Source organism: Naegleria fowleri (assembly GCF_008403515.1).
Source record: "Naegleria fowleri strain ATCC 30894 chromosome Unknown tig30, whole genome shotgun sequence".
In the NCBI taxonomy this organism is placed as follows: domain Eukaryota; phylum Heterolobosea; class Eutetramitea; order Acrasida; family Naegleriidae; genus Naegleria; species Naegleria fowleri.
The window spans coordinates 492,373-508,300 of record NW_025407962.1 but is presented as its reverse complement, the minus strand read 5'-3'; the positions used below and the strand labels follow the sequence as shown (position 1 = coordinate 508,300).

Here is a 15,928-nt window from a genome sequence, read left to right as displayed (position 1 = left end):
CATTCAAGATCAACCCAACTCTGTTCGAACAGAGGTTCAATCCAGTGAGGTTCAATCCAGTGTTGATCATCAAGATGATGATGCGAATCAACACTGCCAAATTAACATGTTCCACAATGGAAACGTTGATCCTTCGTGATGATATACAGCAGCAGCAGCAGCACAAAGTATGAACACAAACAAAATGAATGCGACACCGAATCCGATTCCAAATCCGAAGAAGAAGAAGAAGAACTCATCTCCTCCAACTCTCTCCGAACCAGTCTCAACAACAACCGCAACAACAATCATGGCTGTTGACCATTCAAACAACAACAACAACAACAACAACAATAACATTTCACAATATGCAAATACTTCTTCTCTTCTTCTGAATGAGTGGATGGGGAATACTTCTCTTCCGCATTCTCAATTGTATCATGTTTTGCTGAATCAATTATCACAAAAACATGGTGGTTCGATGAGCAGACACATTATGGGTGGTAGTAGTAGTAGTAGTAGTAGTAGTAGCAATCATAATGGTGCTACAGCACGCAACAGCAGCAGTAAAATCACCACCACCCAAACTACCACCAATAATATTACTCGTAATAATAATACTAATAACATTCACAACAACAACAACAACACTTCTCCCTCCACACCACCTACTACTTCCAACGCTTCCATTCACAACATTAATGATCAACACTTGTCCAAGAACAAGAACAACAACAACAACCCTACGAATGATCCTTTAAGGCAACAGAAAACATCATCACCAAGGATGACTCTTTCATCTGGTCACACCACCTCCACTCCAACCACTTCCTCCTCACTTGTTGGATTACATTCCTTGTCAACTCCAACACCCTCTATATCTGCTAATGATACTACTACAACCACTACTGGTGAAGGAGAAGGAGGAGGACTTGCTCATATTCCTTCAAGGAATCCACCTGCGACATCATCAACAACAAACGTGACAACGACGACGACGACGACGACGACTATTACAACGAATTCACCAATGAACAACCTTTCGATGAATTCAACAACAACAAAGGAGGGTGCAACGAGTTTGACTCCTCTCACTGATGTTGCTGTTGCCTCTTCAACGAGTAGTAGTATTGCAACTACAATTACAACGACTACTCGTCGTAACAACAACAACATTGGGATGACATCTCTTTCCAACAACAACACCCAAGAGTTGTGTAAATCATCCATTTTGGATCATGAACAAAACAGTCTTTCATTCAATAATGGTGAACCCTATCGAGCAGGTGATCAATTTCTATTCGAAGAGAGTGTGTATGAATTTCATATCGAATCCATGGATGAATTGACTTGTATTGGATGGAAACAATGTATGTCAATGATGCCATGTTCATCATCATTGTCATCATCATCACCATTGAATGATCATTCTTTTTTGATGAATCGAATCCTAATGAATACCTCAATGCATTCCACTACCACTCCTACCACCAACAAGAGCATGATGGCAAATCCACCACAACAACAACCATTCATTCATTCCAACAACAACCACAACAACCACAACAACACTCCCTGTCAGATCAATAAGACTTGCCAAATACATCCTTCCATCACCACCACCACCACCACCACCACCACTCCTCCTCAATCTATTCCTCCTCAATCTATTCCTCAACCATCTTCATTGATTGGTATTTCTCAATTGTCCTTATCATCATCAACTCCTACAATACAATCAAACCAAATCGTTCTACCAAATGGTTCTGCATTTCAAAGATACATGAGAGAATCTCTTACAGATACCGTTCAGTATTACCCCATTCGAAATTTGGATGGAAGTGTGAAACGATTTCAATGAATGACAAATTTTAACAAGACATGGAATATACATTATGATTGTATATTTTGAAGATATGGAATCAAGATGGAATATATTTTTTATATAGTATAGTAGTAGTAGTAGGAATACATGATTGTACATTTATATTGTATAGTAAGAAAACCCCTCATTTTAACACAACTCATTCATGAATTCTCTTGTTGTACAGGATTACAAATGAGAATTCCAAGTAATATTAAACCAATTCCAGTGTATACTTGCATTTTATGCTTTCTTTCATGTCCTAACAAATAAATATCAGTGAGCTCAGTAATGACACAAGTGAGAGAATTGACACAAATCACAGCACTATATTTCCAAATTTATATATTTCTTCACTTGTTCATGAAACATACGTTGTTAAATTTGTATATCCTAATAACATTAAAAAGAATAGAGATCCACACCAATTGATCATTTGAACCATGACAAATTTCCAATTTCCGAATAATGAAATTAATTGATTTAAAATATTGTTGTTATGTGATGATGTGTTCCGAATTGTCTTGTTGTCATCATCATCCTCTCTATTTGTCAAAGATTTACTTCCATAATATTTTAATAATGGATTCGTGACACCCCAAATTAAAGAATTTAAGAGAATGTAAGTGCCTATGGTGAGTACATTGTGGTGTGGTGCATTTGGGTTGGAGGATGGCATTGCAGTAGTGGGTTGCTCTGTGTGTTGAAGAGACATTTTTTTTTGATGCATCGCTTTCAAAAGTGATATCACTTTTTTCTTTTCCCTTCATATTTTAATTCATCATCCTCTCTTGTGTGTGTGTCGGAATTTCACGAACCGACCACCTACCTCATCATTCTTTGAAAGAATTCCAAAAGTATGTACTGTAACTGTGGATACATCTGCTTGGATGCAACAACAACCTTGTCAATGATGTTGCTGTTGATTTGTGTATTATAAATTGATTATAAGCTAGCTTAATCCAATATATAGGTCCTAATTCAAGCATGATTGTACAATTCAACATGTGGTCATGCATGAAAACTTCCATGATCAAAAAAATTATTTCTTTATAAGGTGTGTTGTGAATACTTTTTCAACTTCTTTTTCTGAATCCAATTTTGGAATGCAGCATAGGCAATATCCAACTTGTTGGCATCTCTCACAAACAATCTCACATATCTTTCCATAAATTGAGATGGAATTAAATAACTCACTTGTTCCTTTGCAATATGGAATGGTTCATCCTCATTCGCATAACTTGACTTGTAAAAGAGACATTGATCCACTGGATTCTTATCTTTCATTGAATAATTAATAGACATGTTATGAATAATGATATCAGAAGGATGGAGACTAGTTTCTTCACGTCCATAACCTGCAATATTGGGTGCACAAGATGCAATCTCTTCTTCACAAATATCCTTTTTGATTTCTTCAAATCTTTCCAAAGGTAGTAATACTTCATCTACAAATTTGTACAAATCACGACGTTTTAACCTTTTTAGAATTTGTCTCGATTTGGCTAATTCAGGATCCGAACTTGTTTCAATCTTGTACAAGATACTATCCGATAAATGAACATATTGTTCAGGACGAGTAATCATATCTGAAATATGAAGATAGGGATCAGCCTCAACCAATGCATCTGTAATCATATATTCCACAGATTTACCCACTCGATGTGTATACACTTGTTTGTGTAAATTGTAACGAGTGTGAAACATTTCATATAAATTATAAACTTCCTTGCTTGAAAAACAAATATTTCCATGAATAATTCTACTAAATTCCATCAATCTTGATGAATCATAGGAAGAAATTAATCCTAAATTTTGACAATCTCTGGCAAGATAATCAAATTTGTCAACATCAACAGAATTCTTCTTATTGGCAACAATTTGATAGAGATATTGTCTATTTTGTGAGAATTCAGATTTGGAAATATGACCATCAATCATATTAAAGACCATGTCACGTTCTTCTTTACCAAAATCAATAAATGTGCATTCATGAGATTGATGTTGTAGATACGAGTCATCCCATGACATGAAGGGTAGTTGTGAAGAAAGGGAGGAGGATGAAGGTACCTTTCTTTTTTCATGTGAGGAACTTGGAACTCCAATGAATTCACTGTTATCATCGAGAATGGTCTTCTCCAATCCCAACACTGCATTCACATATACATCTCCATAATTCTTTTCATCATTGGTATTCTCTTCTAACATGTATTGAAACATGGTTTTTGATCCCATTTCATGTGTCCATAGTGACTGTGGTGATGACTCATTCGAACAATTGTTGAACATGGATTTCTTCACTCTTGGAATAAATTCATTATCAAAGACATGACTGAATGGTCCATGTCCTAAATCATGACACAATGCAGCCACTTGTAAAATGTAAATATCTCTAAAGGTGAGTTTGTCATCACTACCACCACTCTGACCACCACTACCCACACGACTCACTCCCCAATAATAATCATTCTGGTAATTCGTGTTATTGTGATTCATAAATAATAATTTATCAATCCATTTCTTTGATAAATGTCCAACACCAAGACAATGTTCAAATCGATTATGAGATGCACCTGGAAATACATAATAACAACTTCCTAATTGTTTCAAATCACGTAATCTTTGAAAAGATTCAGTATCAATCACTTGTTTACAAATAGAAGTTGGAAAACTAATATGACTATGAATTTCATCTTTGAAAATACGTTCTCTTCTTCGAAAAGGAGGTGATGCATTATGAATCATGTGTGATGTTGTTGTTAATGATGGTGTTGTTGTTGTTACAATGAAACCACCACCACCTTGTGGTTGTAAATATCTTAATCGATCTGCATAGACAGATTCAGTAGGAGAAACAAAACCCATCGTACGATGAGCAGCATTGGAAGAGGATAACAGTGGTTGTTGTTGTTGTTGTTGTTGTGGTTGGTAAAGAGGAGTACCGATACTACCACCACCACTGAGAGTAGAACCAACTGGAGTGGTGGTGGTGGTGGTGGTGGTGGTGGTGGTGGTCGAGTGTGGAGGTGTTGTGGTTTTCAAGAGGGATGGTGGAGTTTTTGATGGTTTATTCTCATCCAATGCACCACTACTACTTGCATGAGCTTTACTGAATGGAGAGGATTCATATTTTCGAAAAGAGGTCGGAGTCAAAGAAGGAGATTCCGATTCGGAGGATATGTTAGGATGAGAAGGATTCGAGTCATAAGAATGATGACGATTAGAGAGTGGAGTGATTGGAGAACGAGGTGATGATATTTCATGGTCGTCCTGATCACTTTCAACCTTGTTGTGTGAACTGGAGGCACGTGGACTGTTTTTGGACATTTTTTTAATTTTTTTCAAATTTAACGGTGGCTTGGCGGTAAAGTGAAATTGTTTCAAAAGACACGCTGTTGTGAGCCCCCGAGCATCATCCAGAGGTTGGTTCAAAAAAAGTGTCTTCCCAAAAGCCTTTCAACATTTATTCATACAAGGGGAATCATGTTACAATAACTCTACATAGAAACATAACAGTACTGTTATGTATCACACAAATACAACAACAATATTATTTACAAGCATGTACCACTACAATATTCTTCAATGCATTCACCTGTTCCATATTTGGCATACTTGGATGTCGATGAAAGGTCTGATCATACACTTTGGAAAGTTCATTTTCATTTAAATTTCCTCCAACATATTGATTTGAATAATGATAAATGAATAGTGACATCCAATCACTGGTAGTAGTCATACTTAAAAATACTTCACCATCAATACAATGTGTAGTAATGATTGACAAGTGTTCCTTAGAGGTTAAAATCTTTTTTCTTTTCAAATAATTGGCTATTTCCATACTTGGAAGTAAACGATATTCTATAAAAGATGCATTTTGACCCATGCTATTGGAAACACCATTCACAAAAGATGCTGTGCTTGAACTCACACTACTACTTGTGGCAATACTGTTGAGAATGTCATCATCATCATCATTGAAGGATCGGCTCACACTTGTGAAGAGACTTCCACCAATTCCACCACTATTACCATTTAGAGAATGTTGACCCTCTTGAGTGGTTTGTGATGTCTTTCCAATTAATGAAGGATTTCTACTCACTTCCATCAAGACCATGTCAGGATCTAAATGATATAAATTTTTTCGTAATTTCAGAGATTGTAAATATAATTTTCGTAGACATCCAAATTTTGTTATGAATGGAAAGTTTTGAGCCAATGTATATTCTTCAGATTGTAATATATGTTTATAAATGTATTCTCCATTCAAGTTTTTAATTTTTGAAAATTGTTTTGAAAAGGCATCGAGACCGATCAATTTCATCCATGCAATGACATGAGAAGAGGACCAATCCCGAACATAATTGGTATCAAAATGTTTATCAATATATTCTGTAAGTCTTTTTTTAATATTGGAAGAAGAAGTAGAGTTGTTGTTGTTGTTTGAAGACATTTTTTGTTTCAGTGTTTGATCAAAAAGTGACAGTTGATGGGTATAGGCTGTTATTCGTGTTTATAAAACCCAAAGAATATTTGTATCATGTGTTCTTGCCATCAGCAATTTGGTTCCAGATTTGTTATCACTTCAATTTGTTTTCTTCTTTGATTGTTCAGCAATTACTGAACTACAGAGGAACATTTGTTTCATCAAAAAAATGATCAACCACAAAGGACTAGTCACTCAAGAATTCTCCAACACCACCTCTCCTACAGCTCCTTCCGAAGAGGAGACAGCACTCCCTCCCAATAACCAATCATCATCATCATTACCATCATCATCATTAAACACCAAATCATTTACTCCATCGAGTATTCAGGTCTTGAATCACACCAAACGCATCATGATTCAAGAACTTATTTCCATTTATGAATTCAATGAACAAGTACTTTTAGAAATGATGAAAGCAATCATGAGAGAGAATGATGATGATGAGAAGGAGATATCTTTTGAACTCTCAAATCGATTATTATTGATGAATGATGTTTCATTGAATACTTTAAATGGTGCGACCGACAATAATACCATCACTGAAACCACTGCTACTACTACCACTACTACTACCACTACAACTCACACAACACATCAACGTGACACTCCTTCTCTCATTCATCAATTAGAGGATTATTTAATCGAATATGCTCCACTCCGACTGATTTATTGCCTCTATCAATTTCTAATCAAAGGAAATCGTTTACATCAACCCTTGAGATATCCAAATTTATTTGTTTATCCTCAAATTGGAAGTGATGAGCCTTATTATGATCCACATTACATTTATGATTTTATTCATCAAGATGAACATGATGATCATACCATGAATCATACATCCTTAGAGACGTACAATTATTCCATTTTTAGAAATATCTCATTGGATTTGGAATCCAATTTTGAAATGATTAGAAATGAATTTATTCAAGTTTATACTCACCATTTCAATGATAATATTATTATGGATAGAATTCAAAGTAGTGTTGATGGACAATGGAATGCTATTTATCTGGTGAATCAAGGAAAATTAGATGTTGAATCTATTGTTAAATTTCCAAAAACATTTAACTTGTTAGATTCCATATTAGGATTTGAAGAGGGTAGAATTTGTCGATTGAATATTGGATATGTTTATTTTAGTATTATTCATGAAGGTACTCATATATTACCACATTGTGGTGTGAGTAATATCAAATTGAGAATTCAATTACCATTAATTGTTCCAAATCAAACAAGAGTTACCATGAAAGTTAAAAATATTGAAAGACAATACAAAGAAGGTCAAACCATGATATTAGATGATAGTTTTGTACATGAAGTGAAGTATGAATCATCATCACCAACATCATCATCCCAAGATGCAAAGAGTTTGCAGACAGAAACAATTCATCACAAAGTTACTGCATCATCTCCAATCCATACTAGTCCGACTGAAACCCCTACGACGACGACTACTACTAACCATACCAACCATACTACTACTACTACTACTAATAACCATACAACTCATACAACTCATACTACTACTAATAACCATACTACTACTACTACTACACCATCTCTAGATTCTATTCGAGTTGTATTATTGATCGATATTTATCATTCAGATCTAACACGAGATGAGATTCAATTGTTGCATTTATTCTTTGATCATCTTTGAGAAACCCATCCTGCCTGTATGAGTGTGAGTGTGCATTTGAGGTGAACGATTTCAGAACAAGAGAATTCGAGAAGAAGAATTGACTGCAATGCATGTGTGTTGTGTTACATATATTATTATATATATTATATTTACTACTTGTACCACCATGATTACAGCTGATGACATTAAGGTGCATGTGGTTATTGAGTCGTGTTGTTGACAACAGCATGATGTGAATCGATGATTAATTCTTCTTTGGTCATAGCATGCTGATCATCATGATGGGACCGATTGGGCATGACTCCAACATGAATGACTGGATTCATTGCCTCAGTCGTAGTTGTATTCAAACGTGGACTTTTTACCATTCTTTGAATCATTCTTGGTAATTTTCTTGCTGTATTGAGAATTCTTCGTGTCAATCGATTTTTCTTTGGAAGGTGAAATTGAGGTGTTGATGGAAACGAAATGAATGTTGACAACACGACTGGAGGAGGAGTCTCAAGTGGTGGTGGTGTTGTTGGTGATGATATTGGTGTTGTTGGTGTTGTTGGTGTTGTTGAAGGAATGATTGAATTCAAGTGATGGTTGTTGTTGTTATTGTTACAATCCATACGAGTAGTGATTGCAGGTGGCACTACTGCTGGCAATGACTCTTGTTGTGAATCATCATGACCATCATCACGATTACCAACAACAATATTAGTACTAGTGCTATTTGGTGTGATCTCTTCTGAGATGATTCTGGTCAAGTGATGAGCTTCCATACCACCACCAGTCTGACCACCACCACGAGTGTTGTTTGGATGATTCACAATTCCTGTTTGAGGAGAGGTTTTTGATTTGATGATTGAGATTGGTTTTTTAAAGAAGGATAATTTCTTAGAAGAGGAGGAAGAGGAATGAGGAGAGTGAGTCATACTCATGGTTAGAAGAGTTGGTGATGATGGAATGTTGGTTGTGGTGTTATGGGTGGTGTTATGGATGTTCTTGTTATTGCTCATAGTCATTGTGGTCACTGTCAGTGTAGTGGAAGGAATGATGGATGGAGAGAACAGACTATCTCCTCTTTGATTCATCATCGTTCTACTAGTACTACTCGTCGTATGAGGATGATAATGAGGAACAAAGGTCATTGGATTGGTGATATTCATCAAACAATCACCAAGTTGGTGGAGTAGTTTTTCACTTTCATTCAATTGAGATAGGGTATTGCATTCCAATAATAGTTTACCGTAAATTTCCAACACAATTTCTAAATTAGTCACTTCCATACTGAGATTCAACAAGTGAGGTTTGTTAATGTATAATTTGAATACTTGCAACATGTCAATCACACTGAATAGAAAATCAGTATTGTCAAATTGACTACTAGTACTTGGATGAACACCACCAGCAGTACCACCTTTTGCTCTCTGATCCTCCTCTCTACCCAATGTCAATAATAATTGTTGTATTCGATCCCTATCCTTACAAATATAGAAAGATAATTCTTCATGAATTGTCTTTAACAATGAATCTCTAAGAATGATACTTCTAATATCATGTAAATAATGTGTATATCGATCTACAAAATAATAATGATACTTGTGATGAGTTTTTAAATGATTTTCCTCCTCTCTCCTTAATAATTGATAATTTAAGAATTGAATGATTGCATTGAGAATGTGAGTACTTTCTCTTTGAAATTCTGAACTTGATTCAAGGAGAAGATGAATCACATGATGTACATGTTGAAGACAAGAGAGTTGGGCAAGTGGTTCTTCTTGTGATACTTCTTGTGATTGAGGATTCAACCCAACTTGTTGTTTGTGATGACGATGATGATCATGCACATTCATCAAATTCTTACAAATATCTCTTGATGTTTTCTTGATAATACAATTCTCATGAATAGTTTGAAATATCTTTAAATACATGAATAAGAGTTTACGAAATGCAATACACTGTTTGATATCCCTACATGACAAGTATATACTTTGAAGATATTTGACATAGAGTGTATATTCCTTATGAATGAGATGTGTGATTAATTGATATCGATAGGAGAAGGGAGAGAGTAGAGAGGAGGAGTGATGATGATGATGGGAGTGATGATGAGAATGATGATGTGAATGATGATGAGAATGATGATGTGAAGAGTGTTGTTGTTGTTGTTGAATGTTGTTGTTATTTCCATGATTCGGATGATGATGAGAGATGTCCATAGGATGAAATGGATGTGAGGTGGTGGTGGTGGTGGTGGTAGAAGAGGTGGAAATGTCACTACTACTACCTAATCCACCCAAACCACTTTTCTGTAATGTCATGATCAACAATTCTTCTTGGGATGGATTCAACGATGATGATGTTGTGTGATCTTTGACACTTGTTACATTTCCTTTACTTGAATATTTCTTAGATTTGAGGGTGGCATTGATTAATTGATTATACAAATAAGGTAAATGTGTGACTTGAGCATATTGAATGTAGTCATCGAGTTGAGAAAATTTATAATCAAGTGATTGTGGTGTTAGAGATGAGAATGGGTGGGTGGAAGAGGTAGAGCATTGAGGACTGACTTGCATGTTGTTTTGGCTCATTTGGGTTGTCACTGTTACAGCAGGAACTTGAGTAGTAGGTATTGAAGCAGCAGCAGTAGCGGTTGGTATTGGCGAAGAAGAAGAGCACACTGCTTCTTGTTTAGATATTGTTGGAGTTGTTGTTGATGCATTATTCTTGTTTTGATCAATGTTGGTGGGTGTGTCTGCACTTGTCTCTACTGAGGTTGGTTGTGAGTGAAGAGTGAGTGTACTTGTTGTGTGATGAAAGATAGGACCACTGTGGTGTGAAGGGTAATGATGATGATGAACATGTTCATTCATCCTTTGGTGTTGATGATTGTTGTTCATTGCAGCAGGTATATATTGATGTGGAAGAATTTTTTGGTTAAATTCCTTTAAAATTAAGATCTGGTATTGATCAATCACAAACTGGGTTGAACATGAGGAGAAACCGAGCAATTAACAATCTTTTAAAGGAACGACGCTAAAAATGTTCAGTGACGAAATGTTTTAAAATATAAATTCGATAATTGCTGTCATCATTGCATTACATCGCACTCCACCTAATCATAATCTTATGAGCTTCTCCTTTGAAATAATGTCAACTAGCCAGTCAACGAGGAAGTGTATTGTACATCCTTCACAATATGTTATAATATCCATCGTTTCCATAGTAGAGAAACAACAAATAAACCTCGGTCAAAACACCAAAAGTAATTATTATTATTAAATAACAACTGATCCATATCGCAAAGAAGAAATATCACTAGATAATGTTCTTCCACGTATTATAATATTCAAATACTAACGTAATATAATAAATTTCCTTTCGAAATAAAATACAATGTTTTATTGTATTCAACAATTATTATTGTGTAATAATATTACTAATTATATTACTGGTTTAATAATCTAAGAACAGGATTGAGCAAACAACAAAATGATAAGTTTATGATGATGACAAATAATTTATAATTGAAACGATATTGTCATATTTAAATATAATATATTGAATTTGGATATTTAAATATTGGTTATTCAGGATATAGATAATAGTATTAACAAATTGATAATGAACATTTATTATCTCTTTCCAAAATAATAAAAGAATAACATAAAGTAGATGTGATAATGCTCTCCTCTCAGATGGTATGTGATATTTTGTATACTTATAGTCCAGCTTTCTTACTGGTTTTAATTCAATGGTTTTCCAACTCTTCAATGTCTGCACTCTGTAGATTGATTCAAATGAATATAGTGAATGTTGTTAATGATAATATTCAATTATTGTGTCATGTTATGTGATTCAACAATAATTTGTTATTATATATATTATGTGGTTAGTTGCTGCCTTCTCTCAGTTCAGAATTTGGATCATATAGAGGGTTTAGAAGAAAGTAGTGAATGTATATATTGTCTTAATAAAAGTTTACCATCGATATTTTAACCAAAACAGCCTTGGTTGTGGTCATAATTGAGTTTTGTGAAAATTTAGATAACCCAAATCTTCATGAAGATTTTCGTGATGAATATAAGGATTTCAAAAAACAAAAAATTGTCATGAACCAGCATCCACCCATTTTTCAAAGATTCAAATTTTCAGTTCAATACGATGGCACCAATTACAATGGATTTCAAAAACAAACAAACACTCAAAATACAATTCAAGAAAAACTAGAATTTGCTTTCCATCAATTGCAATTTCCGAATTCAAATCATGATTCCATTTCATCATCTTTTCAATATTTAAAGAAATCATTGATTCCCTCTTCGCGTACAGATAAGGGTGTCCATGCCATTAGAAACACAGGTCATATCGATTTGTGTGTGAATTTGGAAAGAAGAAGAAACAATGTTGTCCCCAGAGTTCCATCTTCAAATGTTGTCTTTTCCTCCTCTCCACAACAACAATTATCGGAAGAATCGTCTATATCATTGTCACCACCATTCACATGCAATCATGATGATGGAAGTATTCAATGTTTGTTTTCTTCAACACCAAATTCTCTCTTTTCCGACATGATGAAAATGAAACATTTATTGAATTATTATTTGAGAGATGAAATGATTCGAATTCTTGATGTTGAACCAGTTCACACGTCGTATCACTCGAAAAAGAATGTTTTACAGAGAATTTACATGTATCGAATCATTGATTCACAACAACCTAAAACAATTAGTAATATGAATAACTATAGCAAGAGTAGTAGTAGTAGTAGTATGAGAAGTAGTAGCAATAGTGATGATAATCTATTCCCATTAGAATCTCATAAAATTTGGTGCATTTCAGAGAAATTAAATATTCATGCAATGAAACAAGCATGTCAATATTTCATTGGAACTCATGATTTTACTTGTTTTTCATCATGCACATTTTCATTTAAAAATTCTAAAAAGAAAATATCACCCATCAAGACCATCCAAGAAATGTATATTCAAGAATGTTTCAATCTATTCATTCCCAATAGTAGTAGTAGTATTACTATGAATGGTGGTGTTGTAGTCCCCAACATGAATACCACCACCACTTCATCTCCTACTTGCCATTCTCATCACACATCTATGGAATATAGAATATTCATCAAATCCAAATCATTTCTAAAACATCAAATTAGATTCATGATACAAGTTCTAGTAAAAATTGGAAGAAATGAATTACCACCAGAATGCATTCAAGAATATTTAAAATCAAGACAAAGAGTGGAATCTACCAAATATATGGCACCAGCACATGGATTGTATCTCGTCGATGTCATGTATTCAGAAAATAATTTTAATGATGATTCTGATGAATTTTCTGATTAATGTCATCTCTGTATATTTTTTGTTAGTTTAAATAAAGGAATAGTCATATTAATAATAATAATATTTTAAATAATAATAATTTAAATAATAATATTTTAAATAATAATAATTTAAATAATAATAATTTAAATAATAATAATTTAATGTTCCATAGTAAATCAAGTACTCAATCTCAAAATATACTTACATGGATTTGGTAATAATTTTTAAATCTTTCACTAAATTTGAAATTGATTTTTCTTTTTCTTGAAATGCCTGTGACACAGATTGAAAAGATTCAAAATTCATTGAATTCTGATGATTACTCTGACCACCAGTACTACTACTACTACTACTACCACTACTATTAACACCACTACTATTACTACTCATGTAATTACAAAATATATTTGGATGTTTCAATTCAATTTCCATTGATCCTAGAAATGATCTCACTTGTAACAAACTGATTTGATCAATTTGATTTAAAATATCAGATTCTGTTTGTTTCATTCCGAATGCATTCATTGCACCAATTGAAAAGGATTGATCAATGGATTTTAATTCTTCTTCTGAGAATCCAATGATATCAAAATCAGAAGATGGTTGTTGTTGTTGAACTACATGTGGTTGTTGAGATTGTGAGTGAGGAGTGAGAGTGGGAATTGTTGTGGAGGGTAGGACAACTGTATTATTATTATTACCAATATCAATACCACTACCACTCTGACCACCACCACCACCACTTGTTGAATGATTGAATGATAATAATTTATTTCTTGGTGTGGATTGTTGGGAGGTCTTGATGATGTTATTGATGGCGGCATTCACACCACCCGATGTGGAAGTATTATTCATAGACGACATGTTATTCGTGTTGTTGTTGTTGGTAATAGTATTGGTGGTATAAGTAGTAGTGGTGATCGTGGTATGGTTATTATTAGTATTGTTGGAGTTGATGGTGGAGTTGAGGAGCAGTGATGATGAGGATGGTGGTGAGGTAGCAACCAGAGCAGCAACAGCAGCACTACTACTCACAGCACTGCTGACACTTGTTCCTCCTGTACTCAAGGCACTACTGCTCGTATTGCTACCCACACTACTGCTGTAGATCATGTTTGTATTAGGATTAGTAGTAGTAAAATTCGTATTCGTGGTGGTGGTGGTGGTGGTGTTGTTGTTGTTCGAGAGCATTTTGGAAAGACAATAGAAAGGTGATGATGATTTTTTATTAACGAAATTGTTGAAACGTCCAATTAATTGCAAGAATCATCAACACTCTCAGAAAAATGCTCGACACGACGAATCGTCACCAATGTTCTCCTTCCTCTCCTTCTTCACAAGAATCTAATCTACCAAAACACAACCTTACAACAACCCTAACAACAACTAGTACCACCACCACGTCACTTCCACCTAGTCATGCTGACACTTTAACACCAATTGGATCTCTAAACAAGCTTGCTTTGAGTCATGAAGGTCATCCTCCGAATAGTCATCATCACGACCATTCTTCCAATGACGATGACAATGACTCGGAAGAAATGAAAACCCATCCAAGTGATACAACAAGCCTTTTACATGCTCAAAACCCATCCATCATTGTGGGTGGTGGTTCATTTGTAGTGAATAAGAACAACACCAACAACAACAACAACACTATTAGTACGATTGGAAGTGGTGGTATTGGTAGTATGGGTGGTAGTGGTAGTATGGGTGGTAGTGGTAGTATGGGTGGTAGTATGGGTGGTAGTAATCACTCTCATTCCACCCTCATGATTGAATCCTCTAAATTAGAAATACTCTTTGATCATTTCAAAACCTTTCTTCTCAATAATTCCTATCTTTATTGGATGTATTACATTTCCATGATTTCTCTCTGTCTAATTCTACTCATTTGGTCCATCTGGTCAGGAGGAAAGCCTCATCTCAAATCCGAAACAGAAGAAACACTCGCTTCGAATCGAATATTTTTATTTTTGGAGGGAATGATTACAGTGATTTTAATTGTTGAAATTCTCGTACGAATCTTTATCTTTCATCATGGAAATATCATGTCGTATTTGTTTGATGATTTTATTAATTGGTTTGATTTGATTGTTAGTATCTTTTGTGTGATTGGATTTATCTTGTATCTAGTCACAACGAATCGAGTGGAAGAAAGAATTGAAGAACTCATTGATAGTATTTTAATTACCTTTCGATTTCTTACTCAAGTATTAAGAATTTTGACATTGATCAGAAATCAAAGAAAGAGAAGACAAGAAATGTTGAATCAAAATGCTCATTTCATTGATTTGAGTAAGAATAGTGGAGAGAATATTTCTCTCCAAACAACAATTGTCCATGAAGATGATCTGACGGATGATGATGACATGGATATTATGGTGACTCACCACTTGACAAGTCATCCTATTCATCAGCATCAACATCATTGTAATAATAATAGTAGGACTAGTAGTAGAACAAATACTCAACCATCATTAATGAATAACCAATTGTTAACAACAACAACAACAACCATTGCTGATCAAGTACCATTAATGGTACATGATTCTTCTGACTCTGATTGTGAATTAATGGAAAATTCTGAAAAACATGTGTAAGAAAGACCATCATCATGTTCA

At 34.5% G+C, this 15,928-nt stretch overlaps 9 protein-coding genes across 9 annotated transcripts; 4 read left to right on the top strand and 5 right to left on the bottom strand.

Moving 5' to 3' along the window:
- Positions 1-184: 184 nt before the first annotated feature.
- On the top strand, positions 185-1,840 carry FDP41_002815 (uncharacterized protein; the record flags this gene model as incomplete). The annotated part of the gene is made up of 1 exon (XM_044706051.1): positions 185-1,840. One exon carries the CDS (start codon positions 185-187, stop codon positions 1,838-1,840), a length of 1,656 nt encoding a protein of 551 aa, XP_044563013.1.
- A 167-nt stretch (positions 1,841-2,007) lies between these two features.
- FDP41_002814 (uncharacterized protein) lies at positions 2,008-2,558 on the bottom strand (the record flags this gene model as incomplete). Its single annotated transcript, XM_044706050.1, has 2 exons — positions 2,008-2,170; positions 2,218-2,558. The coding sequence occupies 2 exons, from the start codon at positions 2,556-2,558 to the stop codon at positions 2,008-2,010; spliced, it is 504 nt and encodes a 167-aa protein (XP_044563012.1).
- A 335-nt stretch (positions 2,559-2,893) lies between these two features.
- On the bottom strand, positions 2,894-5,170 carry FDP41_002813 (uncharacterized protein; the record flags this gene model as incomplete). Its single annotated transcript, XM_044706049.1, has 1 exon — positions 2,894-5,170. One exon carries the CDS (start codon positions 5,168-5,170, stop codon positions 2,894-2,896), a length of 2,277 nt encoding a protein of 758 aa, XP_044563011.1.
- Positions 5,171-5,393: 223 nt separating this feature from the next.
- On the bottom strand, positions 5,394-6,296 carry FDP41_002812 (uncharacterized protein; the record flags this gene model as incomplete). Its single annotated transcript, XM_044706048.1, has 1 exon — positions 5,394-6,296. The coding sequence occupies one exon, from the start codon at positions 6,294-6,296 to the stop codon at positions 5,394-5,396; it is 903 nt and encodes a 300-aa protein (XP_044563010.1).
- Positions 6,297-6,498: 202 nt separating this feature from the next.
- On the top strand, positions 6,499-7,992 carry FDP41_002811 (uncharacterized protein; the record flags this gene model as incomplete). Its single annotated transcript, XM_044706047.1, has 1 exon — positions 6,499-7,992. The coding sequence occupies one exon, from the start codon at positions 6,499-6,501 to the stop codon at positions 7,990-7,992; it is 1,494 nt and encodes a 497-aa protein (XP_044563009.1).
- A 182-nt stretch (positions 7,993-8,174) lies between these two features.
- Positions 8,175-10,865, bottom strand: FDP41_002810 (uncharacterized protein; the record flags this gene model as incomplete). Its single annotated transcript, XM_044706046.1, has 1 exon — positions 8,175-10,865. The coding sequence occupies one exon, from the start codon at positions 10,863-10,865 to the stop codon at positions 8,175-8,177; it is 2,691 nt and encodes an 896-aa protein (XP_044563008.1).
- A 1,212-nt stretch (positions 10,866-12,077) lies between these two features.
- Positions 12,078-13,322, top strand: FDP41_002809 (uncharacterized protein; the record flags this gene model as incomplete). The annotated part of the gene is made up of 1 exon (XM_044706044.1): positions 12,078-13,322. The coding sequence occupies one exon, from the start codon at positions 12,078-12,080 to the stop codon at positions 13,320-13,322; it is 1,245 nt and encodes a 414-aa protein (XP_044563007.1).
- A 183-nt stretch (positions 13,323-13,505) lies between these two features.
- On the bottom strand, positions 13,506-14,495 carry FDP41_002808 (uncharacterized protein; the record flags this gene model as incomplete). Its single annotated transcript, XM_044706043.1, has 1 exon — positions 13,506-14,495. The coding sequence occupies one exon, from the start codon at positions 14,493-14,495 to the stop codon at positions 13,506-13,508; it is 990 nt and encodes a 329-aa protein (XP_044563006.1).
- A 95-nt stretch (positions 14,496-14,590) lies between these two features.
- FDP41_002807 (uncharacterized protein) lies at positions 14,591-15,907 on the top strand (the record flags this gene model as incomplete). The annotated part of the gene is made up of 1 exon (XM_044706042.1): positions 14,591-15,907. One exon carries the CDS (start codon positions 14,591-14,593, stop codon positions 15,905-15,907), a length of 1,317 nt encoding a protein of 438 aa, XP_044563005.1.
- Between the last annotated feature and the right edge of the window lie 21 nt (positions 15,908-15,928).